The sequence below is a fragment of the Epinephelus fuscoguttatus genome, linkage group LG14 (genome assembly GCF_011397635.1).
Source record: "Epinephelus fuscoguttatus linkage group LG14, E.fuscoguttatus.final_Chr_v1".
NCBI lineage: Eukaryota > Metazoa > Chordata > Actinopteri > Perciformes > Serranidae > Epinephelus > Epinephelus fuscoguttatus.
In genome coordinates this window covers 19,065,826-19,091,602 of record NC_064765.1, presented here as the reverse complement: position 1 = coordinate 19,091,602, position 25,777 = coordinate 19,065,826, and the positions used below count along the sequence as shown (strand labels likewise).

At 40.3% G+C, this 25,777-nt stretch overlaps 1 protein-coding gene across 4 annotated transcripts; it reads left to right on the top strand.

Annotated features, from left to right (window-relative positions):
* Positions 1–1,803: 1,803 nt before the first annotated feature.
* si:ch211-15d5.11 (nuclear receptor coactivator 7) lies at positions 1,804–25,614 on the top strand. Of its 4 annotated transcripts, none has more exons than XM_049595620.1 (16): positions 1,804–1,915; positions 2,604–2,825; positions 7,697–7,893; positions 8,133–8,212; positions 12,030–12,170; positions 12,643–12,813; positions 16,657–16,788; positions 16,875–17,059; positions 17,146–17,525; positions 17,606–17,765; positions 20,512–20,710; positions 20,926–21,042; positions 21,709–21,861; positions 21,965–22,060; positions 22,756–22,829; positions 25,297–25,614. In XM_049595620.1, exons 2-16 carry the CDS (start codon positions 2,725–2,727, stop codon positions 25,430–25,432), a joined length of 2,322 nt encoding a protein of 773 aa, XP_049451577.1. In that variant the 5' UTR covers positions 1,804–1,915; positions 2,604–2,724; the 3' UTR covers positions 25,433–25,614. The 4 variants fall into 4 exon arrangements, with proteins under 4 accessions (XP_049451577.1, XP_049451576.1, XP_049451578.1 ...); XM_049595619.1 differs by having other exon boundaries at positions 12,640–12,813; XM_049595621.1 differs by lacking the exon at positions 2,604–2,825 and having other exon boundaries at positions 1,810–1,915; positions 12,640–12,813.
* Positions 25,615–25,777: the final 163 nt, after the last annotated feature.

Here is a 25,777-nt window from a genome sequence, read left to right as displayed (position 1 = left end):
TGTGTAGGATTTAGAGCCAACTAGCAAAAGTTATGTTTTTATTAGTTTATTATCACCTAAAAATAAGAATGACACGTCCTCTTCCTCAGAGTCCACCATGTTGTTTCTACATTTTTTTCTTTTTTTTCCCCCAGTTAATCAAGTGTGCAGACGGGCTGCTTCTCTCTGTTATAGAGGCTAATACTAAACAAAGATTTAAAGACATCATTAAATCCTACACACTGGACATTTAATGTTGTAATATCCTCTAAATCTGCATGGCTGTGATGTCCCATCGGTACAAAAAAATTGCCCTTGGGTACTAATAAAGAAAAGAAACATGACAAACATTAAATACAATCATTTTACTTGCAGTTGGTTTAGAAATACAGTGGTACCTCTGCCTTACATTGTGATAATTCAAAGCATTTAAGCTTAAAAATAAATCTGACGTGCAGAAAAAGATATTTCTGCTACTAAGTTTCCCCGTTAACTTTTAATCAAAGCAAAATAAATATTCATTTGACCCTTCAGCAACATGTAGGCCTAGGGTTGGGGGAAAACTCGATAGCTTGCAGCATTGCAAAATTTTCCATGACAGTATTTTACCTATAGATGGATGCCAAGTATCTATATTTCTATTATATAAATGATTTATATTGCAAATACAAATTAAATTTTTGGTAGCCTAGTAGAGTAATACAATTAATTTCAATCCAACATACATTTTGCTGCAATAAAAATGATTGAAGTGAGATGAAAAGACTGATAGTTTTCCTTTAGGACATATGATTTGCCACTGAAAAACTTTATGGCAATATATGTTATTGCAATACTCAGCATATCACAAGATGTTCAAATGACAAGATTGTATCATGACATAAGTATCATGATAATATTGCATATTGTGGGGCCTCTGGGGATTCCCTAACCCTAATGAAATTCTCCTGAAAAAATACCGTAAAACTTCAGTTAAAAGCCTAGTCTCTTTTACTAGCCCAGTGTGGCTACACATTTTGACAAATAAAGGCCTGTCTCAATAAGAGGCCTGGTCTGGTTACCAAGCAGTTCATTTATTTATTTTTGTTATATCCTTCATATACCCTTAGTCTGTAAGGGTCCTCAGATCAAAAGAATCAAAAGGGTTTTCATAAAAATTAATGCAAGTTGTGAGTAAACTTATAACAGGATAAAGTGGTGTTGTGTCGGTATGCCAGGTGCCGTACCTCACAATCACTCTGATGCATTTTTCTGTTGGAGCTACATCAGATGAATGATTTATAATTGATATATCATCTGAAGCCTAATTTTTAAACAAGTAATGTTCATACTGGTTTAAATAAGCAATTTGATTGTATTTCTCGTCTTTCCTGAGCAATTGTTTCGTGTGAAAAGAACTAAAGGCCTGTCCCAAACGCAGGCCTGTTGATTTCAGTAATGTAACCAATAATAGCCTGGGCTATTAATTGAAGTTTTGCGGTAATTATTTCTCTGTGCTTAGCAAGCCTTAAATTTCCTGTCTTTTTTTTGGAGCTCTATATGCAGAAGAAGCACCTTTTCTTATTCTTTAACTGTAAAAACATTTAACCATAAACATAAAGGTGTATGAATGACGTAAGTACGCAGTATATAATAAATAACTGGAGAATAAATGAATAAAAGAGAAAGGGTGCACTGGAGTATATCAGTTCTTCATGAGACAAGATGTCTGACAACACGAAATGGTTCCCTACCATCTACTTCCGGATTCGCGGCCGTCAGCCGGCCGGCCGGTGTGTGGGGGAACTATCTTGACTTGCGGCGCGCGGCCCTTTAAGCAGTGGGCGGAGCTTGAATATTGAACTTGTAAGTGTTGTCTGCAGTGATATCATAACACTGCAATATGAGGACGCGCTCATATGACCGCCACCCGTCTCCATCCCTGGGCGAGACACAGGTCAGTAAAGATCCTGCTCAGTTTACCTGATGCTCCCGTGAGCGCTTCATCTCTGCGGAGCTGCCGATGTCATTTTCTTTCTGCAATAGCAGCAGTCTCGATCATTCTGTAATGTCGCCTAAAATGCTTACTTCCTCCATGGTGATTGTTGCATCCTCTAGCATTTACAGGAAGCAAATTGTGATCATTCTTTCAATCATAATGGCATATGAGGAGGGACTGCACTTTAAAGGGTGCAGGACAACGTTAGGCTAACCCTGCTGGTGCTGTTAATTCAGAGATGACAGGCAAATCGCCACCCAGGAGGGGTGTGTGAGGCTGTAATGCCGTATGAGTTGCTGAAATTAGGGTTTTCCAGGATGTAGCCAGATGCATTCCTGAGCCCTGATATGATCATAGTATTAGGTCATGTCTAAATAAAGCTGTGCACTGCCAAGAGCTCTGTGATCCATTTAATTCACATTATTACGGCAATATTAAGCCACTGAGAGCTGAACCTGGTCAGCAACCTTAGACTACAAGCTCAGGCACGTTAATTGCAAGCACACACACTAATTATATTGATTGCCTGACAACCTGGCTCCATTACTCTGCTACATGTCTCGCTCACTTCCTTATGGGGTCATGTGGCTACAGATTTACCATCCCTAAAATCAGCCCACATCTTATGACTTCCTGTTTTGTGTAGGTGTAACTGGGGCAAAAGGTAGGCATGGGGAATAAAAGGAGGAGGAAGGATGCCAGCTGAGCCCCTGATCCCTCTGCAACTGCCCCCGACACCAGCGTTAGACTAAAGAAAAAGACAGAAAATGGCTCAGTCCGTGAGGAGGCCGGAGACTCTAGGAGCCATGGACCATGAGCCCCAGAGGGACAAGACCAGGACCAGCTACTTTGGCAACGTCAAGACCAGGTCAGGCCTGTAAATACATGGATTACTGGAGAGAAAACAAAAGGGGAAAGCTCTGGGCAGACTTGTGACGAGTTTGGCTGGCATTTGCCTTTCAGATTTAAGCACGCCACAATTCGGTCTTTCATTATTCTCATAAGAAGGGTGACATGTCCAGATTAACACTAATCATGTGTCATGCATGGCTACAACACAAATAGGTTTTTTTTTTAGCACAAAATGCGTATTTTCATCAGCTGGATTCATCGGCTGTCACAGAAGGATTCCATGCTCCATCACAGAGCATCATGTGGGTGAGAGCTACAAGAGGAACTATCCATCACGCAGACAACTCCCACTCCCCCTATAAATAACTCTGATCGGACTGTGACGCTGCTCCATACAGTTATTCACACTTCAGATATGCTAAACCATGAATCCATGAATCAATGCTAGACACCCTAACACATATTAGCGTGTACATTCACTCTTGACCTTAAAGAGTTGTATGTAGAGAAGTAATCTCAGCCTAATGAACTGAGTCTGAATGAAGATCTTGAGATGCGGTTGAAAGCTATAAACACTGGTAAGCGGACCTTTGAGCTGAGATTATTCTGCTGCCTTTTGCACCTTTACTCTTTCTGATTCATTCATTCATCTTCCATTACCGCTTATCCTGTTGGGGGTCGCAGGTGTGCTGGAGCCTACCCCAGCTGACATTGGCCGAGAGGCATGGTACACCCTGGACAGGTCACCAGACTATCACAGGGCTGACACATAGAGACAGACAACCATTCACACTCACATTCACACCTACAGGCAATTTAGAGTCACCAATTAACCTGCATGTCTTTGGACTGGGGGAGGAAGCCGGAGTACATTGAGAAAACCCACGCTGACATGGGGAGAACACGCAAACTCTTTGTCTTATGTGATAGTAACCTGAATATATGGGTTTCTATGATATGTTGAAGGCCATTTCATCACTAATTTGCAGAGGTGTGGATGCAAGTCACGTGGCTTTGACTCGAGTCAGACTAGAGTCATGAATTTGATGACTTCAGACTCAACACGACAAAAACAAAAAGGACTTGCAGCTCCACTTGAGCTTTAACACCAATGACTTGTGACTTCACTGGGCCTGAGCCTTTTAATTTGAAAAGACTTGACACCTTCCGCCAAGCCCAAAGATTTAAAAGTAAAGAAATTAAAAACTGTCCTGTGAATCACTTCATTTTCTGAACCAACTAATGTGAACACTAGTCATTCACAGCAAGTCGACACTTAATTCCCCAGATCTACTTTATTTGAACTAATCAGACAGCATCCAATCAGACTGCAGGAGAGAGCCATGAAGAACTAACATTATGTCACTGACACAAAATTACACCAAAATTAATTTCATTCTTGCACGAAAACTATGAGGCGGACAACAAGAAACGAGTTGCAGCATGGTAAATGGGCTGCACCACTCAAAGCAGTTTTACACTACGTCACATTCACCCATTCACACACACATTCACACACTGGTGGCTGAAGCTACTATACATGGTGCCACCTGCTACTCTGAGCATCAACACTCACTCACACACCTGGAACAGCCAACGAAAGCAATTTGGGGTTCAGCATCTTGCCCAAGTATACTTTGACATGTTTAGTTTAGTTTATTTAGTTTATAAAAAGGACAGCGTGCACGTACATTAGTTGTTTACAAAACAAAAAGATGTTTGCACCAGATTTAGCTAAAGGCTAATTTCCATGTGTGGACTGGAAGGGCCGGGGATCGAACCACAATAACTTCCTACACATTCAGTTTTTAAAAAATAGGTAAACATTTTAAAATGCATTTGTGATTTTTGTAGATTTTATGTATTAATTTGTTGTTGAAATGCAACACATTTGGTGCAATGTGACTTGTCAAGGACTCGAAACTCAATGTTAAGGATTTGTGACTTGACTTGGGACGTTTCAGCAGTGACTTGAGACTTACTTGTGACTTGCAAAACAATGACTTGGTCTCACCTCTGATATTTTGCGACCATTTTATTTTATAGACCAACAAGTCATTGATGACTTGAGAAAACAAGTATCCACGGGTGAGTTTGAAGCTGTAGCAGAGACTGTGGAGACCATGTCATCAATAAAAACATCTAGTAGCTGTTTTATAGACGGTGAATAAAGGCATAAATCCTACGATACTACTGCCATGTGAGTCATTTTAAATCATGCAGTGATTTAAGAAGACATATGGAAATTTACAGCTTTGCACTATGGTGAAATTTAACATGTTCTCAAACAAGAATTAATTAATTAGGTCATTGAATGATCATTGACCCTCATGAGATTATTCAGACACATTAACCAATAACAAACCAAACAAACTCACCATCATCCAACAACACAATACATAAATATCATCCGGACACAAAAGACATAAACCTCCCACACACAATGCACAGAGAGATATCCAAGACAAAAAGAAAAACAAAGCAGAAGCACAGCCTCGGGGCACAAGATACAACACATAAATCCAAACAGGACAAAATGTACACCTTCCTGAATCAGTGCCAAACACTGTTCGATCCTGTTCACAGACCGACAGTCCGCAGTGCAAACAAAACAGAGTCAGAGGGATCCGTCACATGTTACTTTCCTCCTCCTAAAAAGAAACTAAGAGGATGCACAAACACTATCAAAAGGTTTTCAGTTAACGCTCAATCCTCTGTAACGATCAAATCTAAATGAGGAATTTGACCATTTTAAACAATAGTTGTCATAAAGCATGAAATGATGGACAGTATAGACTGGATTTCATTTTTCACCTCATTCAGCTCACAATATTCACACATTCTTTCATCCTCAGCTACATCTTTCAGTTTCAATATACAGTGGTAATAAAACACACCTCAGCTGTGCACAGAGTGATCTGATTTTTGGCAGGTTGCAAGTTATTTGTTTATCACCAGTGTAAAGAAATCAAGATTGGAGTCACATGAGACGTTTGCGAAGATCAGCAGTTAAGAGCTTTGCAGCTGCGTATTGGACCTCTTGTAAACGTCTTTGGGGTCAATATGCAAAGGCACACAGAGTGGTACAGTAACATAATATAGGGATGTTATAAAATAAGTACATCCAGGGATGTCTTGCTAACAACGCAGTAAGATGCAGTGAGTTTAACAATGTTATTCACAGCTCAGCGGGAACAAACACTTCACATGCTGTTCAACAGATCGCGCCTGCTCAGATGTGACACCCACATTTCTCCAGATGAGGAGAAGGAAACAAGGCGCAAATAAGAACCTCTGTTTCATCAGCGCTGAGCTGAAGAAAATTAGCAACCATCTAAATTTTAATAGCATGTAGGCAGTCATGTAAAGACAGTTTGTTATATTTTGGGGGGGTTGAAAAGATATATGATTAGATATCTGATAAAGTGTACCTATGTATATCAGTGCAGTGGGTCTTCATTTTCTGAGGCATCATTATAGCGTAACAACAGAATCTAAATGACTGCTTCAATGGTTAGTCAGCTGACATAAATTCAAATGCAACTACTTTGATAATCAGTTATAAGTTACAGTAATTTAATCAAAAAAGTGCCAAATATTTGATGTTTCAAATTTTTTAATTGTCCAGACGGACTACTTTTCTATATATACTATTAGAGACATCACTTTGGGTTCTGGGCACTTTTATTATTAAATTACCTTTTGTAGACCAAACCCTTGATTGGTCGATGATCAGTAACTACGACTAATTCATAAAGGAACTAATCAGTAGTTGTAACCCAAATATAATTTCTGTTTGAGGGTGAACTTTTACCTTAAAGGGACAGTTCATCCTAAAAAGTCAAACGTACGTATTTTTCCTCTTACCTGTAGTGCTGTCAATCAGTCTAGATCGTTCTAGTGTGAGTTGCCAATTGTTAGAGATATTGGCCGTAGAGATGTCTGCCTTCTCTTGAATATAATGGAACTAGATGGCACTCAGCTTGTGGATCTCAGAGTGCCAAAAAATGCATTAAAAAAACTCAACAGCAATGTCTCTTTCCAGAAATCAGGACAGGGTTACTCAGGATAATCCACAGCAGTTTCATGTAGGAACTATTTTCTTTCTACCAAACTACATCTTTACCACCGCACAGAAGGAAGCGTGCATCTACTGCTACCTCACCCAGCATCGCTGAGCTAGCTAACGTTACAGCTCAGCCGGGGAGGACGCCATTAATGTTTACGTCTCGTCACAAGCCTCTAGTCCATGAGTAGATGCATACCTCCTTCTGCCTGGTGATAGAGGTGGCAGGTGTAGTTCAGTAAAATGGTGGTAGAGTGGTTAACATTGTCACCTCACAGGGTGGGGGGCATTCGAATTCCAGGGTTTGTATGTTCTTCCCGTGTCAGCGTGGGTTTCTCTAGGTACTCCGGCTTCCTCCCACAGTCCAAAGACATGCAGGTTAATTGGTGACTCTGAATTGACTGTAGGTGTGAATGTGAGTGTGGATGGTTGTCTGTCTCTGTGTGTCAGCCCTGTGATAGTCTCACCCAGTGTCAGCTGGGATAGGCTGCAGCCCAAGGGGTTACGGAAAATGAATGAATGATTGAATGAAACTGCTCACAACAAGGTCTGTGGATTATCTTGAGTAACCGGGTCATGATTTCTGGAGAGAAATATTGCTGTTGGCACCAAAAGCCAAGTGCCATCTAGCTTCATTATATTAAAGAGAAGGCAGACATCTCTACAGCCGATATCTCCAACACACAGCAACTCACACTAACACAATCTAGTTTTATGAATAGCTCTACAGATAGGGGGGAAATATGATTTTTTTTATTTTGGGTTGAATTGTCCCTTTAAATATAGCGTAATTTCATCTGTTTCTTCTACTTCTCTCTCAGGCTGGGTTCCAAGCTTCCTCCTGGCGTCTCTCAGCCTCCACAGTTCGCTAAGCGGCCCTGGGAGACTCAACCTCAGGCCCGAGTGATGCAGGAGCCCACAGCCAGCAGCCAGCGTCTGCACCAAGCCGCCGTGGGCCGGCCTCTCAACCACACCCCCCACATCAGAAACCCCAAACTGCGGCAGTACTACCTGCAAGGTGCGCCTGCAGTGTTCGATGTCCCCTGGGTGCATTAAGTAGAGGCAAATTGTGGGATGAACTCGAGCTTGAATTTACATTTTGTAATTCTCACACTGAGCCTGTCGGCAGTCTTTGCATAAAGTTATTTTCATATGGGCAGGAGCGGCAGGCACATGAGCCGTGGTGCATTAATCCTGTTAGGAAGAGGCGCTGTGCTGTGCTCAGGATGTTTTCTCATGACTCTTTTTCTCTCACAGGGACTTCATGGGATCTGAACAATACTGCGGTGAAGCAGGAACATATGAGTGGCCCGTCAGATGACAGCACAAGCAGCAGGGTGAGTCACATGTTTTTGTTTTGAAACAACTTGGGAACAAGTTAAAGAAAATTTAGGAAGTTGGGAGGCGACGGACAGATAATGGATTTATTGCTGTGTGTATCATCTGATGAGGTATGCTAGAGCAAGCATTTTGTGGCTGGTTTCAGAATTTATGGTCATGATAGAGTTGATAAAGTGCGTCCAAGGTTCAGAGGTGAGTGTCAGAGCCGTTCAAGAGCGCCATGGGAAAACAGAGTCTGTTTCAGAGCCTCTACAACAAATACAGCCGGAGGAATGTATATGCAGACGTTTATTCAAAGGTATTTATCAGCTGGGTTTTTAAATTTTGCTGCTGAGTTGTTAAATATGAAAGAAAGTGTTGATTTTTCTATTATCTTGAATCTGGAAAGGGCGTTACTGCTTATTACTGAGCGCTCTGGTGATTGTGTTGACCTCCGTGTCTTCCTGAAGTCCTATTTTAAGATTTATGGATTTTTATTGTAACATATATTTCACATTGTTGAGCAGAAGAGGAAGCACATACAGTATATTCACCTGCCAGTTTATTAGGTACACTGAGCTCAAGCTAATGCACTCTAATGCAACAGCTATAATACTCAGGTCCGTTGAAACTGTTTCACAGAGGTGTTGATTCAACTTAAAGTCTTTTGTGATGACTGGATGTTGAGATTGAAAGTAGAGATTTTAGCGGCACATCCTTTATTGTAACAAGCATTATTGATACATAGAACACAGAACACAGTTGGTATTTTCATTTTTTTTACTAAGAGTTTACAGCTCGTTCTTATTTTCCTCAATACCATTCCACAGATCCCTTTAACCTTTTGAAACCTGGAACGACATCACTTTTCTTGTGCTGCTTTCAGATGTCTTTTACAAGTATTTAAAGCTCTGAACCCCAAGTAAATTGGTTGGATTTCTTCCAAAAATATGGGTAAAAAAGAAAAGGAAAAACTCTACTATTATTATTATTATTATTATTATTATTACATTTTTATGATATGTTACAGAATTATTATATTTTTAAGCACTCTTTCCAGCTCATTTCCTTGTTTTTAACTTTCTTTCTCTATTTATCTTGTTTTTCAATTTTCTCTTTTTACTAATTTCTCACAATTTTTGGGGGGTTGTTTCTTCTTTTGTTGCTAATTGCCTTCTTCCCGTGTTTTAAAAAAAAAATTGAGCTAATTTGCTCAGGGTTCAAAGGGTTAATGAGCAAAGAGTAGCCAGAAGGATAATGGAAGAGTAGAAATGCGCTGTAAGAATTGGTAAATGACATGAAATTAAATTAAATAATCACAGAAAGAATATTAATAAAAGTAATATGAGTAATGATACATATAAATACACATAATAATGAACAAGAAGAGTTAGTAGTTGCTGAAATCCAGGCTGCAACACCAGACTATTGAAGGCCTGCGGTGTTAAAGCCAGTATAGTCACAGTTTGCATACAGTTACACACACACACACACACACGCACACCATCCTGTGCGATTTCCTATTTGTGCAGTAATAATTAAAACTAATTTTGCATACACATTATGTTCAGGCAGCGATGCATGCATCCGATGTTGACAGGCACAAGGCTAACCACTTCAGTGACACTTCACCAGGGGTAAGCTGATCAATATAACTGATCAGCGGCCTCAAAGGAAGTAAAACCTTTCCTAGTTCAGGATAGACAGAGTGTCATGCAGCCACGCTTTACACGAGGGTGGCGGGGGGTGTTTCCATTGAAGAAAAATTTTCCTACAGGCAGTTAAGGAGGAGGCGAACGTTAGTTTGAATAACTGTCACACTGACTTCATATATCCTTCTTTTTAAAACTGCTGAGCAGCTTGTGTTGTGTTTGTACTCTCAGGAGTGCATGATTTAAAAAAAAAAAAAAAATATATATATATATATAGTATATGTACAAACACATAAACCACCACACACATAGTTCATGCAGAGACAAGTACACACACACACACACACACACACACACACACACACACACACACACACAGCTCCAGACACATCCACATGCTCACACCAACACCAAAGCACACAGTTTTCCTGTGGTCACATAATCTGTCAGGCACCAGTAATCTAATTTAGGTCAATGGATCCATCTGTCAGTGGATGACAGTTGTGGAACTGATGATTCACTCTCACTGTTTCAACTCTGCAACTCGCAAACTATAATTTTGTATTATATATCATATTCACAGGTTCAGATCCACTCTGTTTGAACTGATTTACAGCGGAAACACGCAGTGAGTTCTGCACAATAAATGGCAGTGGGTCTTTGGGTCTGTGATTATATTCAAGTAGCAGTTAGCAGAGCTCCTCAATATTATTTGCTCCTGCACAACTTAAAGATTACATTATATCGTATCAGAGTTCAACTCATAAGACTATTTCTGGCTACGGTGTGAACATCATAGATGTATAATACTAACTAGATACTGGACCCCAAGATGCCGCCTATTCAGTACGATTGAACGCAAAAATACAGCAGAAAAAGTTTGTAGCTTCCAGGTTTACTTCCGCAGTGTACGGCCCCCTGAATATGCACAGAAATGTTTCTCCTGTTGGCCCCACTCGCGACTTCTCATAGACTTTACAATGTGATGATGGCATCACAGATATTTAAATCAATGTTCTCAGCTTGAGGAAAGTTTTACAAATATAAAACCTCCATCAATCAAAAATGTTATCATAGAAAGAGTCATAGTTGAGCTTGTTTGCAGTTTGAGATGTCCTTTCAACAGTTTTACAGATGTCTCTTTTGCTATGATGGTCAATTGGGCTGCAGGGCATTTTTTTGCTGCAAAACCGCAAGTGGCCACCGGGAAAAATTGGGGCCAAGGCCGAGCTGCTGTCCTTGGAGCCTGCTACACATACAACCCTTTGTTTGTGAAATGTTGTAGTAGTAATTTGGGGACAGTTAGATGGTTAAGTAGACTGTCTTGTTGTTAAAACATACAGTCAGACTTTATACTGTTTGTCAGCTGTAAGCAACATCACTGACATTGAGGCTTGCTAGCATAACATTAGCTTTGTGGCTTATAGCTTAGCCACGCGCTGGGTTCTTAGCCGAGCAGACTAGAGATTTGTCCCCACAATAATAGCCTACAATCCTTTTTAAATGAAGGGTTATTTTTTAGGTAATTTCACATCAGTTTTAATTAGGAATAAGGATCAAATTATTTCATTTTGTCAAGATTTATGAGCGTTAATTTATCTTTGACTGTATGTCTGAATGGTTTTGAGAAACAATGATTAAAAGCTGTTGTCACAGAAGGATGGCTTTCTCTAGCCTCTTAAAGAAATGGTATAACATTCATAAACATGTTTTCATAATCATTGTGTTTTCATTACCTTAGAAGGAGCCATTTATACAGAGCAGGTCCTCTTCAGTGGAATCTGCCTTGTTTTTTCTACAGTAGCTCAGAACAGACAAACCAAGCACTGGCTCTAGACAGGGCCATTTGCATTTTCGTGTTTATGTGTCAGCCACCGCAGCTCTCCTACACGCTTAGCACAACGGATAAGTTTCAACTGATTGCATTCTGCAACCTCCCCACTAGATGCCACTAAATTCTACACTCTAGACATCCAGGAACCCTTTTTCAGTTATTAAAGCTTCCTCCAGAAACCTCTCCTCTAAACTGAGCTGTTAAGTAGCAAGCAAGGTTCCTTAAATATTCCCAGAGTGACAGTATCAGCTGCTGGATGCATCCAGATGAATGCAAAACTATTTTATGCATTAACAAGGAAAATCTTCTTGAGATCTGGTGTGTGATCAGATTGTGTTTGTGTTTCAGGGTCTCCCCGGGGACACGGTGTTCAGCGTCTCCTCTCAGTTCAGTAGTAATGGTACATCCTCAGCAGAAGAGGGCAAACTGGGACACCGCCCCTCCATTTCAACTTTACCCTCCTCGTCTGCTACCCTCATCCCCAGAGAGGTAAGAGTCAACTGTAAGCACATAATGCACCTGACTACGCACTCTTTAAGTGGGTTTCTTACATGTGTGAAAGGAAGGAATTTACATGTTTTTGCCTGCTGTTGTTCACTTGATTTGTAAAACAAAACTTTCCCCCTGTGTGTCTCATGACTTCAGCTGCAAGTATTCAGCTTCAGGCAGGAAGTGTGTTGCTCCATCTAAACCCATTCAGGCAACCTCAGTGTGTGTGTGTGTGTACTCCTCAGTCATTTTAATGTCATGCATTGAAATATTGTAGTTGTAAAAACATTCCTCCAGCCCCTCATCCACAACCCTCATGTGTGACATGACGTGTGGAGCAAAGATGTGAATACAAACAAATAGAAGAGGGGAAATACAGGCCTGTAGAAAGAGGAAGTAGTCACAGCAGACAGCGGGTTGTATCTATTTCAATGTCAGAGCTATTCTTATCATGGCTTCCATTTTAAAGCAGCTGGTCGTACCGAAGGGAAAAAACACTCCTGCTGGTCGAGAATCGTCTCAGCCAGAACTGGACTCTGATCCTAAATTGAAGCAAGAGGCCGAGGCTGATCCGGACTCTTCGAAAACTCTCGCTGCTCAACCTCAGCCGCCCTCACCAGAGGCTGAATATGACAAACTACTGGTAAGAAAAGACATCTTCCTTTACTGCATGTTATGAAATTTAAAAAGCACTGGTTTTGCATTATTTGAAAAACATATTTGTGTAACTGAAGTGAAGAGCACATTAAAAATATCTATGAGCTGGAGTGATTTCCCCTCTAAACTTCTCAGATGGTTTCATTTAAATAACTCTTTGAAGAAGTCAAATTAATCCATGATTTCACAACAAGATTTAAGATTAGAGAAAAGCCAAAAAATGAAGACAAATTATTATACCCCATAAATTATCTGATGACCTCTCATATCACCCTGCAACTCTTTGGAGGGGCTCAACCCCTAGTTTAGGAACAAGTTAAACTAAACTCTCAAACTGGCTAAGACTGACTACAGGAAGAAAATGGTGCATACACGTTGATAAGATGAGTTAAGGTAATGTAAGGTAAGGTAAGGTAAGGTAAAGCAATGTGGTGTAAGGTAATGTGATGTAAGGTAAGGTTACATAATGTAATGTAATGTAGCATAAGGTAACGTAACGTAAGGAAACGTAAAGGTAAGGTAACGCAAAGTAACGTAATGTAACATAAAGTAACGTAAGATAACCCTAAGGTAATGTAGCCCAAGGTAACATAAGGTAACATAACGTAAGGTATCGTAAGGTAACATAATGTAAGGTAACGTAGCCTAAGGTAACTTAAGGTAGCATAATGTAAGGTATCATAAGGTAACGTAGCATAACATGACGTAAGGTATCGTAAAGTAACGTAACGTAACATAATGTAAGGTAACGCAACGTAAGGTAACGTAACTTAAACTAAGGTAATGTAAGGTAACGCAGCGCAACACAGCGCAGCGCAATACAACGTAAACTTTATTAATCACACACCAGGGAAATTCACATGCACAGCAGCTTGATAGTTAAAAGCAAAGGAAAAAGGAAGAAAGTAATTGAGTAATGAATTGAAATGAAACCACATAGAAACACAACCAAAATACATGTAAGATAAAATAAAAATAGAATATTATTAAAGCTATAAACACTCTATGCACCTTTCACTTATAGAGATATTGTATGTTCATTACGGAGAATTGCACAGAATAACTGTTAACACACACATTGTGTGTAGCCTTGTATTGGAAAAAATAGAAATATATAAATATCATTGCACAAATAAGAAATTGCACAGGATAGTAGACAGTGCAGTATAAATATAAATATAAAGGATTTGTATAGGAATATGTATATAGACCAATATAAATTTGTATATATATATATATATATATATATATAGTCAAATAGTATGATTATATAATCAGTATATATAATTTATTTATATATAATATGATGTAATATGCATATTTTAAATGCATATTCTATAACACATCTGCATAGTCTAACAAAAGGTGAGAGTGGACTCAAGGATAGCGTGGAGACAGTTCTGGTAAAATAATTCAGTCTTCATTGGTAGGAATGTAGTTTTGGTACACAGAGGGTCAATCAGTAGAGGCAAACATATCCAACAGGGATGAGGCAGAGGCAGAGTCAATCAACAGGCTAAATCCAAAAAACAAGAAAAGGACGTTTGTGCCCTTCGTTTACACGCAAACGGAGATTTCTCCTCTGAAAACGAGTCTTTCTAAAAACTCCGGCCAGAGTGGAGATTTTGGAAAACTCCGGTTGCGCGTTTGCATGTAAACTGAGATAAACGGAGATAAACGGATTTATAGGCAGCCGACGTCACAGTATGCGCCGTAACTTGAGCCTGTGTCAAAAGTGTGACCTATGTTGCTATGGTGACAATGGATACATGGAAGGCTTGAGCTTCTCGTTAAACTGCCACCTACAGGTTTGGCGTGCTCTTGTGTATATATACACGGGTGAAATGTCCGTTTATGAAAATAGCCGGCAACGTGTAAACGGCCTCTCAATATTGTGGTGAGGGGAAGGATAACGAGACACAGGTGAGGCTAATCAGGGCGGGACCGACAATCAGACACAGGTGAAGTCATCAAAAGGGAGGGAAAACACTCTTAATGGCAACAGAGATGTCTTTGTAGTTAAACAGACTGTTCACATTAGTATCGCTCTGTTCATCTTATTAGTCAGTTGTTAAATGTGGTGAAGAAAAATGAGCTTTTATATTGCATCAAATGAACAAAACTTGTAACCTTGGAAACCAGCAACACTACAAACACAGCCATTAAAACATTGCAATGCGGACTCAGAAATCTTTTTGTTTCCAAAATTATGTAGAAGCAGAATCAAACTGTGACATTTGAAAATTGTATATTAGGGACTGAATTTGCATAAAATATAATGATGCTGAGTTCATCTTTGGTGTCACGTCTTTTCTGTGTGAAATTATGGACCTCTTTATAAATGGAGACAAAAAGTGTTGTCATCACAGAGAAAATTATAGAGACACACATGTCATAGAAATAAGGAGGTTTTTTGAGGACTACAGTGGGATTACCAGCTTGATTGATATGTTGCAGTTTGTTTACTCCAGGTTAAATCTCTTTATTCATTTTGTGTACAAACAGAAAAATAATAAACTTTTATCATCAGGCATTGTTTATTTACCCAACCACCCGCGTCCTGGGTCCCCTTAACCCCACAACACTGTTTCTCCACCTTACCAACACGTCCCTCCTGCAGCTCTCCCCTTATACCTCCCATCCAGTGCAGCCTCCCACAACACCTCTTACTCGTCAGACCTTGCACCAAGTGAGGAACAAAACAAACAACACATGAATATGAGCAGAGGACATGCAAACTTATATACATATGAGCAATAACTTAATATTTTGACTTGAAATTTAATATATAAATGGTATATTGCAGTTTTATTTAGGGATGCAAAAAACTAGTATTTTTACTGTTGATGTATTTGTCATTTTTATTTTTTAACATTTTAATCATTTCATATATAAAATGTCACAAAAAAGTAAAAAAAAAAAAAAAAAAAAAGCTTATTTTATCTGACTACCAGTCTAAAACTCAAATATTTTTGGTTTCTTACAATAAAAAAAACAAAGAAAATCAACATATATTGATATTTCTGAGGCCAAAACCAGATTTTTTTTTTTTAGTTTTTATTTGCATTTAAAATTACTTAAGTGGTTTATAAATTAAACCTGTCATTGACTAGTCAATCCAGGTCTTATTTTATCATAATCCTGATACAATATGTGATTCTGACCAGATGCAGAGGTGGTGCCAATGCCTGATGGACAGCTCTGCTTACTGGCTTTTTTTTAATTATTTTTTAAAATAATATTTGAATCGTTTGGTATATAAAATGTCAGAAAAAAGTACCCAATTTCCAACATTAACTTATTCAAATTGCTTATTTTGTCTGACTAATAGTCTAAAATTCAAATATTTTTGGTTTCTTACAATAAAAAAATTAAGAAAATCAACAAATATTTACAAATGGCAAAACTAGAACCAGTATTTTTAAATTTATTTATTTGCATTTAAAATGACTTTAGTGGTTTATTAATTACCAAAATTGTCGTCAACGAATCATTCCACCTCTTATTTATAAGGCTGTCTGAGTCACTGACTTCATTTAATTCTCTCCTAAAAACATACTTCTATCAGAATACACATCCGGACTTTATCTGAGCTGTCTGTCTATTTTATTGCTATGTTATTGATGTTACAGTATTTCCCATTTATTATCTTGATTTTAGTTTTAACCTTGACATTTTATGACATATTATTTGTTTTGTATTTTATACTCCTGGCGTTTAAATGTGTTTGGTTTCATTGTACAGCTTTCTGTAACTGTGTTTTTAAAGGTGCTATATAAATAAAGTTTACTATTTATCATAAAGCTGATACCATATGTGATCCTGACAGGATGTGGAGGCGGTGCCAATGCCTGATGGACAGCTCTGCTTACTGGCTCTGCCACCGGAGTGCTGTCAGGGCGAGGGACCGGAGGCCATGCCGTACCTCAAACTGTTCTGCCGCTACATCACAGACCGTAAGGTGGGTGTGATCGGCGCTACTGTCAGTAGAGTCATCAGTGAGACATCTATAGGATAACATCAACACTGTGTATCTCTGTCTGTCAGGGTGTGGTTTCAGGCATCCTGCTGGTGACATCTAACAAGATCTTCTTTGACCCGTGTAAGACGCACGCTCTGGTGAAGGAACACGGCTGTGAGGAATACCTGCTGTCGTGCTCCGTTGACAATCTGGCATCTGTGTCCTTCTTCTCTGACATCTCACGTGTTCACTTCAACACGTCCCAGCAGAGGTCAGCAACGATTCACTGTTCCGAAACACACACTCAGAATACAAGAAAAGTCAATGCACTCATTCTTTTGTTCATCTCTTATTAAGGAGAAAAGGAAAGAAAATTTTCCAGAAGTTGAGGGGTGCCAAAAGCCGAGCAGGCGGCTTCCCAAACCCAAAGGGGGAGTCGGTGCCAGCTCTGGTGTCTGTGGCTCCGTCAGATTTGTCCAGTCTGGCTCTGGGCCTGACCAGAGAGGTTTCTGTGGAGGAGGAGGCAGAGAGCAGAGACATGGCGGAGGCTGAGGGGGAGCTTGATAGCAGCCCGCTGGAGGTGCTGTCAGAGGCATCTGTTGGTGGCCTGGGCGTGGCCGTCCTGAGCAGCGCTGCCACCTTCTGCTGTGGAGGTCAAGAGGCGGCGAGTAAAGTGAAGAAGGAGCTGCTGCAGATGGATGAAGCAGGGAAGTCGTCTGTGAAGAGTCTGACTGCAGGTATGAATCTGTCTAAATGATGGTTTCTGGTTTTAATTTTCTTTACCATGAGTCAGCCCTTGCTCTCTGTTAACTTTCAGTGCCTCGGAGGTCATCAGCAGGGAGTCCTGGGAGTCTGATGTTTGTGCGGCTGCGGGTTCAGCCGTCTGCAGGGAAGAAAAAGGGTGCAGGAGGCCTTCAGCTGGGGTCTGCCAAAACCTTACCCAGAAGGGACGCCTGGCTCGCCCTTTCACAAGAGAGGTACAGTGACTAATGGCAAAGATATGGACACGTCATCCCCCAAATTACCCACCCCAGGTTTTGTTGAATTAATCAAGTTAACGTTTCTTCATGCATGCCTCTGTTGTTACCGAAGAATCCAAAAACTGAGAAAATTCTTGATGAATTGGCGTCAAAACTATATCAAAACACCCGTTTACAAACTCTCACACACCTTGTGCAGTATAATCCACCAGGGTACACCCTGTATACCTGTAGATACCCTCCGTGTCACCACTGCTCTGGAGGCATGCAGGAAAAAACATGTTTTCTTCCAAAAGTCAACAACACAAGAAATTGATACATGAATTGAATGAAATTATTATTTTTTGGGGTGAAGTTTTCCTTGAAGTGTAGTGAGCTGAGGCTACTTTCACACAGCGTCAGACTGTCTAGGAGCCAAGCCAGCCAGCTGATGGTTGTGTTGCAGAGTATTTCCCACATCAGCTACTTTGACCATTAGTGTTTATTAAGGGTTGTAGCTCTTCCTCATCTGATATGATGGGTTCAAGTGTGATCTGCAGTGCCTTCCCCATTGACTCCAATAGTTGTGACACCAAAGTTTGGCTCCTTGAATGCTGTCACTGTCGTCATGATCGTTCCGTCTTTTACATTTTTCTTGAGCTTAACTTTAAATAATTGTAAACAATTTGTTGTGATATATTTGAATCTATTCTTAGGCTTCAACCTAATACCGGTATCGCTATGGCGTCTGATATTAACAAACTCCATTTACGTGTGATGCTCAGACTGGTCACTTAAGTTGTATATTTACGTCCTCTGTTAACAAATCTCTCGTCACCCAGTGAACATTACAGTAAGAGTACAAAGGTAGCTCTTTTGGAAACAAGTCTGTCAACAGTTAGTTACATATGATCACTGTGAAAGGCTGAGTATGGCATCAAAACAGCGTTGGGAGTTAACTAAATATGATTACTTAAGTGCCGTCCTTTAGTTATAATATATACGTACTTAATACTCAAGTATTTAGCATTCATATTTCATGCTACTTTATACTTATACTCAGCCAAATTTCAGAGGGAAATATTGTAGTTTTAACTAGGGATGGGAATCACCCCGAGGATCCACGATATGATACTATCACGATTTTAAATATGCTGCGATATGCTGAGTATTGCAGTAAAATATATTGCAATATATCGCAATTAATTGTCATTTTTCAACTGTAAATTATGTTCCCAAAGGAAAACTTTGTCAACATCCGTTTTATCTAATAAAATAAAGTTTTCAGTCTGTTCATCTCACTTCAGTCAACTTTTGCAGCCGCAGTATGTATCTATAGGACTGAAAGAGCAACCGATTATATTATTCTAGTAGGGTACCTAAAGTTTGTATTGTAATATTAAGAATTTATATAATTAAAAAATCGATACTTGGCACTATGACGATACAGTATTGCCACACAAAAATATTGCGATACTGTGCCGTATCGATTTTTTCCCCTCACCCCTAGTTTTACCTCACAGCTACAGTTACTATTTACTTTGTCGATTAATATCTTATCTCCAAAACATGTAATCAGTTTACAAAAATTGTTGCATGTTTATGAATTAAACCACTCAACAGTGTTAAAATTAGCTGGAGGACCTCTTCTTTTAATGGAGTATTTTCATCGTGTGATTGTTTTCCCCCTACTTCTATTTGAGTTGCGACACTGGTACTTTTACATCTACTGAGAACACAACTTTGTGTTTGTGTGGACACTGTTGGTCTTGTTTGTGTGTGTTTTGTGTGTTACAGCCCTTAGTGTGTGTTGAGGGGGGTATGATTGATGGGGGCCGCAGCCCTGGGGTAAAAGCTGTTGATGGCAGCGGTTCAAACAGGGAGTGGCCGAGGTGTGTGTTGTTCATGATTGCGCTGTTTGCCTTCTTTTCGAGCCCGGTGGCGTCGATGGTGTCCAGGTATGGGAGCTCTATCCAGACAATGCACTGGGCCATCTTCACCACGCAGTGCAGGGCTTTTCTCTGAGATACAACACTGTGGCGCAGTTTGTCAGGGTGGTTTTAACTGTGCTCCTGGAGAAGTTTAGCAACCGCTTCTGTTGGATTGTGGCCTGTTTCAGCATCCTGAGGAAGAGGGGTCTTTGTTGGGACTTGTTTTTAACCAGCAGTGAGGTTTTGGTGGTTCATGTCAGCTGTTTTAACAAGGTGCCTCCAAGGAACTTAAGGCTTTATACACTTTCTGTGACCTCTCCATGTTTGTGGAGGGGGAGGTTTTGTCTGCCCTTAGTCCTTCTTAAGTTTATGATCGTCTCTTTTGTTTTCAAAGTATTAAGGCCTGTTGTTATTACTCAGTCAGATGATCCACCTGCAGCCTGCAGGCAGCTTCATCGTCTTCTAAAATCAGGCCAGCTATTGCGGTGTTGTCCACGAATTTAATAATGGAGTTGGAGGTGTAGATGGAGGTGCAGTTGTGTGTGTGAAGAGAATCTCCAAACAGGCATATGAAGAAGTATCTGGTTAGACATATGGGTGGTTGCATGTTGGCTAGAATGAGATTAAATGGGTGCCTTTGTCTCTACAAACAGAACCCAATTTGATGCCTCATATTTTCACTTCTATATGATAGCACATGGACGTAAAGGTCAAGTGCAAATAAAAGCACGTGTCACATCCTGAAGCTCCTCCTTGTCATGTCTCTTTCACCATGTTGACGCAGCTGTCGGGGTTATTTGTCTGACTGGCTGCTTTTGTTTTTCCCCCTGCAGCTCTGATGAGCTGTACGCCTACCTTACACACTGCCGACCCGACTTGTGCATACTTGAGGGAGGGGAGGAAGAGGGCGAGGCAGGCCGTGACGAAGAGGAGTTTGTACTCATTGAGGACAAAGAGGAAGAAGAGGAAGAGGAGGAGGAAGAGGAGGAGGAGGTGTTTCAGAGACACCGCAGCACAGGGGACGACTGGGAGGTGAGTGTGTGTGCGTTTCACTTTCAGAGGAGAGATTTATCTCACTGGACATTGGTGCAAATAATGGGAAAGAACAGGTGTGTTTGTTTGTGAACACACTCGCCTCAAGGTGAGCGTCACGACCGAGTGACATGTCATGAGAGCAGGAATTCCTCTTGATGTTCTTGAACAAACCGGCCTGTTTTGTTTTGAACTTATCAGTGTTGCTCTTGCAGATGGTGTTGATGGAAGAGAGTGTAGACAAGCCGACCCTGGTCATCGACAGGGATCCTGATGGACTCAACAACATCGTGGAGAGCAGCCACATTTTACAGGCTCCACATGTCAGAGAGGTGGGTGACACACACACACTCTTCACACACTCATGCACCAGTTCTTTGTTAATGCATCACTAAAAGTCTGTGTCTCACCAGCTCATTTCAAAATAGTGATTTCTAGTTCTTTCTTACTTTCAACAATGAAAAAATGTTAATTGAACAATCACACTGACAGGAATTTGTGGCTGCAAAGGAAATGAGTAATTGTGACTTCAGCTGGACTTTGAGACTTTAGTAATGTATGAATCGGTTGCTAGGAAACATCCACAGTGCCTTTCAATCAGAAGTAAAACAAATATGTAAACAGGGAGTCACTGCAACGTGTTAAACTTAACTACTAATAGTTTGTTAAATATAGATTTGACTTTTTTATTTAATCATCTATGCATAAACAGAGAAATAAAGACATTTTAGGATATTAAGTAAGTGTCTCATACAAATTAACAAACATTATTTGTTTGTTACATTATTTTTGAAAATTGTGATTTCCTATATGAAGTATTGAAGTATTCCTTTAAATTCAAAAGAGCTGGTGCAGCCTGCTTCAGAGCCAGAGTAGAGAAGTACACTGATTACTGCAAAAACTGAGATGTCAGCATCTGGCTCTGTTCATATTTATGCTCCTGCCTGCCTAACCTTTGGTAATTAAACTTTTCCTCCCCTCCTTTAATCTTCTCTCAGCTATGTAAGGAACTCCCCCCGAGGACAGTTGGCCACAGCTGGCAGCTGACTTACAGCACGTCTCGCCACGGCGCCAGCCTCAAGTCCCTGTACAGAAAGCTCAGTGCCACAGACTCGCCTGTGCTTATCGTCATCAAGGACGCACTTGATGAGGTAAAATTCGCAGTACGTTCTCTCTAATATCAATAATAGATATTGTGATGTCTTTTAATTCTTTTCAACTATGTTTTGTTGCTTTTCTTTGTTTTTTCATCAGGTATTTGGAGCGTTCCTCTCTCACCCTCTGAGGCCCAGTGAGACGTTCTATGGCACAGGAGAAACTTTCCTCTTCATGTTGCATCCTCGCTTCAAGGTAAAGCCACCTAACAGCCGTCCCTACAGAGTGTTGTAGTTCCCTTTGTTAAGCCAATTTGTAAAATAGCTGCTAAATATCAAAATTAAGTGCCAACCTCTGGGGTAAAGTGCCAAAAACTGCAGTACCTTGAATGGCCACTTGGAGCTGGCTCCAAAGGCGAGACACCAATTTTAAAATGCCCAACTTAACAGCAGAAATAAACATGTTAACAGTCTGCTACAAACAACAGTTTTGGTCTCATAAACTAACTTCACCATTCATGACAACTGTACAGGTGGTGAATTTTTACATAGCGTAATGTGGGGCAGAGTAATGTGGTGTTAAAACGGGACTCAGACTGTGATCAAAAGGGGCTTTGTGGCAAGCAACAGACACACACAAGCCCGTGATGACATAACTATGGTAACGAGCACTTGAACAACACTTCAACGGTGACTCAGCGATAATGCTGCTGGTCATGCGGACGCTGTGTCGCTTGTAGTGTGAGCACAGCATCAGATCCATCCCTCAGAAAGTCATGAAGAAATCCCCTTGATAAAATCACATCTGATTAAATCACCAGGGTATTGATGGCTGCACAAGACAAATTTTTTAATGTTTCACAATTCACTTTCTCATTAGTGCTAAAAAAAAGTTTTAAGACTTGTCACAGAAACAGTGTTGTGGTGACTGACTCTGTCTTCTCTCCGCAGTGCTTCAGGTGGACTGGAGAGAACTCCTTCTTTATTAAAGGAGACTTGGACTCCTTTGCCATTGGTGGAGGCAGGTAATGAATGCATTTTTATCACTTCCTCTCTATTTGATCCGGAATCTATTCAGCATATGAGAAGGAAATGGATGCATATTTCAAATAAAATCAAGTTTAATTATAAAGCATGTATAAAAACCAGAGAAACATGACATAATAAGCCTGCACAAATAAGTGAGCATGAAAGAAAATAAAGCACGGAACAATAACATCTGAAAATAAAATATAAAAGAGGAAACCTTAAGGACAATCAAAGGCCTTCAAAAACATGTGGGTCTTCAGCTAGGCTATAAATGTGTCTACAGAGGGGGAATGCGAAAGTAATTATAGCTGCTGCGCAGCGATGGGTCGGGTCCGGGCATTTTTAGGAAATTCTGAGCAACAAGCAGAAGAATTGGAAGACATTTAGAAATTTAGCAACACAATCTGCCTTTTGCATCAGCTGAGGCTTGAACTCACAACCTGAGACTAAGAATCAATTTCTATCTCACTGAGCTAATTAGTCAGTGACAATTCATGTGTAGCTTCACAAACTGACTAAGCCAGACGTGCAGGTTTAGCAGCCGTCCATGCATGGAAAAACAGATTTCAAACCACTGTAAAAAATTCAGTTATCGAAACAAAAATCTGAAAATACACATATTGCATCTAGACAGCATGGAGATGTTGGTAATGTGTTTGTAACAATGATTGATTTGCTTCATAATTGAAAAACTGATGTTTAAAATTGCCATTTTTACATTGACTCCAGTTGTTCTCATTAGAGCAAAATTCAAAATGCTGTCAAAAATTCAGTTTTTGAGATAAAACTCTGAAATTTGCCACACATCATCTACCATGACTCTAGAATTTTGTCTTTTTTTCATGAACATTGAAGATTTATTTAGCAAGAATTTGCATGTATATGTTTACAGTACTGTTTACAGTCAAATATTTTGATGCACTGTAGGCTCAATTTGTGATAAATCAAAAATCTGAGAAACGTAGTTTTTGTAGGACAGTCTGAAGATGCTCTGTAGCAAGTTTGGTGTCAATTGAGCAAAAATTGTGGGAGGAGATAGGTTTAAGAAGTTTTACACTTTTTTTAAAAAAAAAAAAAACCAGAGTGATGAACTTCATAATTTTTAATAGGTTTAAATGTTCATTTCTTCAGTATTGGGGCTACAGTTTGATGAAAGTTGTGAAGTTGTAGCACGCATGGTTGATTTGTTATGAATTTTCAAAGTTTTGAACTTTAGACGCTTGCTGTAGCGCCATCATCAGGACTATTGGCTTGAGTTTACAGCTGAGGATATCTGGCATGAGACTGGACCTTTGTGCAGAGTTTGGTGGGTTTTCACCCATGGGAAGTATGATTTCTTCAGAAGAAGAAAGAAGAAGAATACCTAGGATTACAATAGTGTCCTGGCAGCTTAGCTGCCCGGACCCTAATAATAATAGTAATCAGAGTAAACAGAGTTACAAAGTGCTTTACATGTCAGTAATTAAAACAGACAAGACATGAAAACAACAACTTTTAAAGAAACTGATTAAGACACTTTGGTATATACAGTTTAAAATAAATTAAAACTCAAGTAAAATCAGTGAGGGCTCTCCGATAAAAGTATATTTTAAGAAGGGACTTAAAAAAGATCACTGACTCGGGTGACCTGATTTCCTCGGGCAGACCGTTTCAGAGCCTTGGGGCCCTGACAGCAAACGCTCTGCCCCCTTTAGTTGTCAGCAGGGCCTCTGGAACACAAAAAACCTCTGCCCAAGGACCTCAAAGTGCATCCTGGTGTGTACGGCAATAAGAGGTTGGAGATATAACTGGCAGAGAGACCATGAAGAGCCTTAGACGTAATCAGTAAAATCTTAGAATCTGTTGTAAAACATACTGGGAGCCAGAGTGAAGAGGCTGAAACTAGAGTAATGTGATCACATCTCTTGGCAGCTGAATTCTGTTCAGTCTGGAGTTGGTTAATAGATTTTTCAGGCAAGAAAAGAGGAGTATGATCAAAGAGTACCACTGCCCTTCCTCTTTAGTCGCTCGATCGCAGACAGCCAGGAGCAGCTGGTCAGAGGATCTGAGAGTTCTTGCATTGGAAAGGAGGCAGAGGAGCTTAGAGATGCACTGGGCTTCCCAGCCATGTAAGGCTTTAAAAACAAACAGTAGGACCTTAAACTCAGACCTATACCTGACCGGTACCCAGTGCAGAGACGCCTGTACAGGTGTGATGTGGCCTGTTTCCTGGGTACCTGTTAGATGTCTAGCAACAGCGTTCTTCTCGAAGATGACGCCAAGATTTCTGGCATTGGCACTAAGGTTTGGCCCCAAGGTGGTTTACCTCATCCCTGATGGAAATAAAAGGACCAAATAAGGCCACTTCTGTCTCACTATCATTTAATTGAAGAGAGTTTATGCCATCCAGGACTTCACATCTTGGAGGCAGTCCAAGATGTCTAATTTCTCTTTCTTCCCTACCGTTTGTCTCTTTTCCTGCAGCGGTCACTTCGGTCTGTGGGTGGACGAGAATCTGTACTTGGGTCGCAGCAGCCCCTGCTACACTTTCAACAACTGTTGCCTCTCGGAAACGGACGACTTCCGGGTGATGGAGCTGGAAGTGTGGACATTCGGCTGAAGAGTTCGCCGAGTTTCTCTTTGACTCACCTCGTCCCTGCTGATCAGCTTTATCAAGACAGCATTTATCACTGAGCATTCAAAGACAAATACGACCACTCATCGGTAACTTCCATGTTTAAAAAAAAAACTACCACAAACTGCTGGATTTATCCGTGTGATTAAGTGCTGAACTGAACTGCACTCAACAAGGCTGATCTTGAACAGTTCGATGTCCCGGAGCGAGGGTTTCATGGTGGACTGATTCATGGTTGAGTCATTCCTGTGGGTTTGGTGGCCAAACTGTGAACTGAGTCGAGCTGAACTGGATTCTTTGAGTCCTCGTTTTTGAAGGAGTTGGTTACAA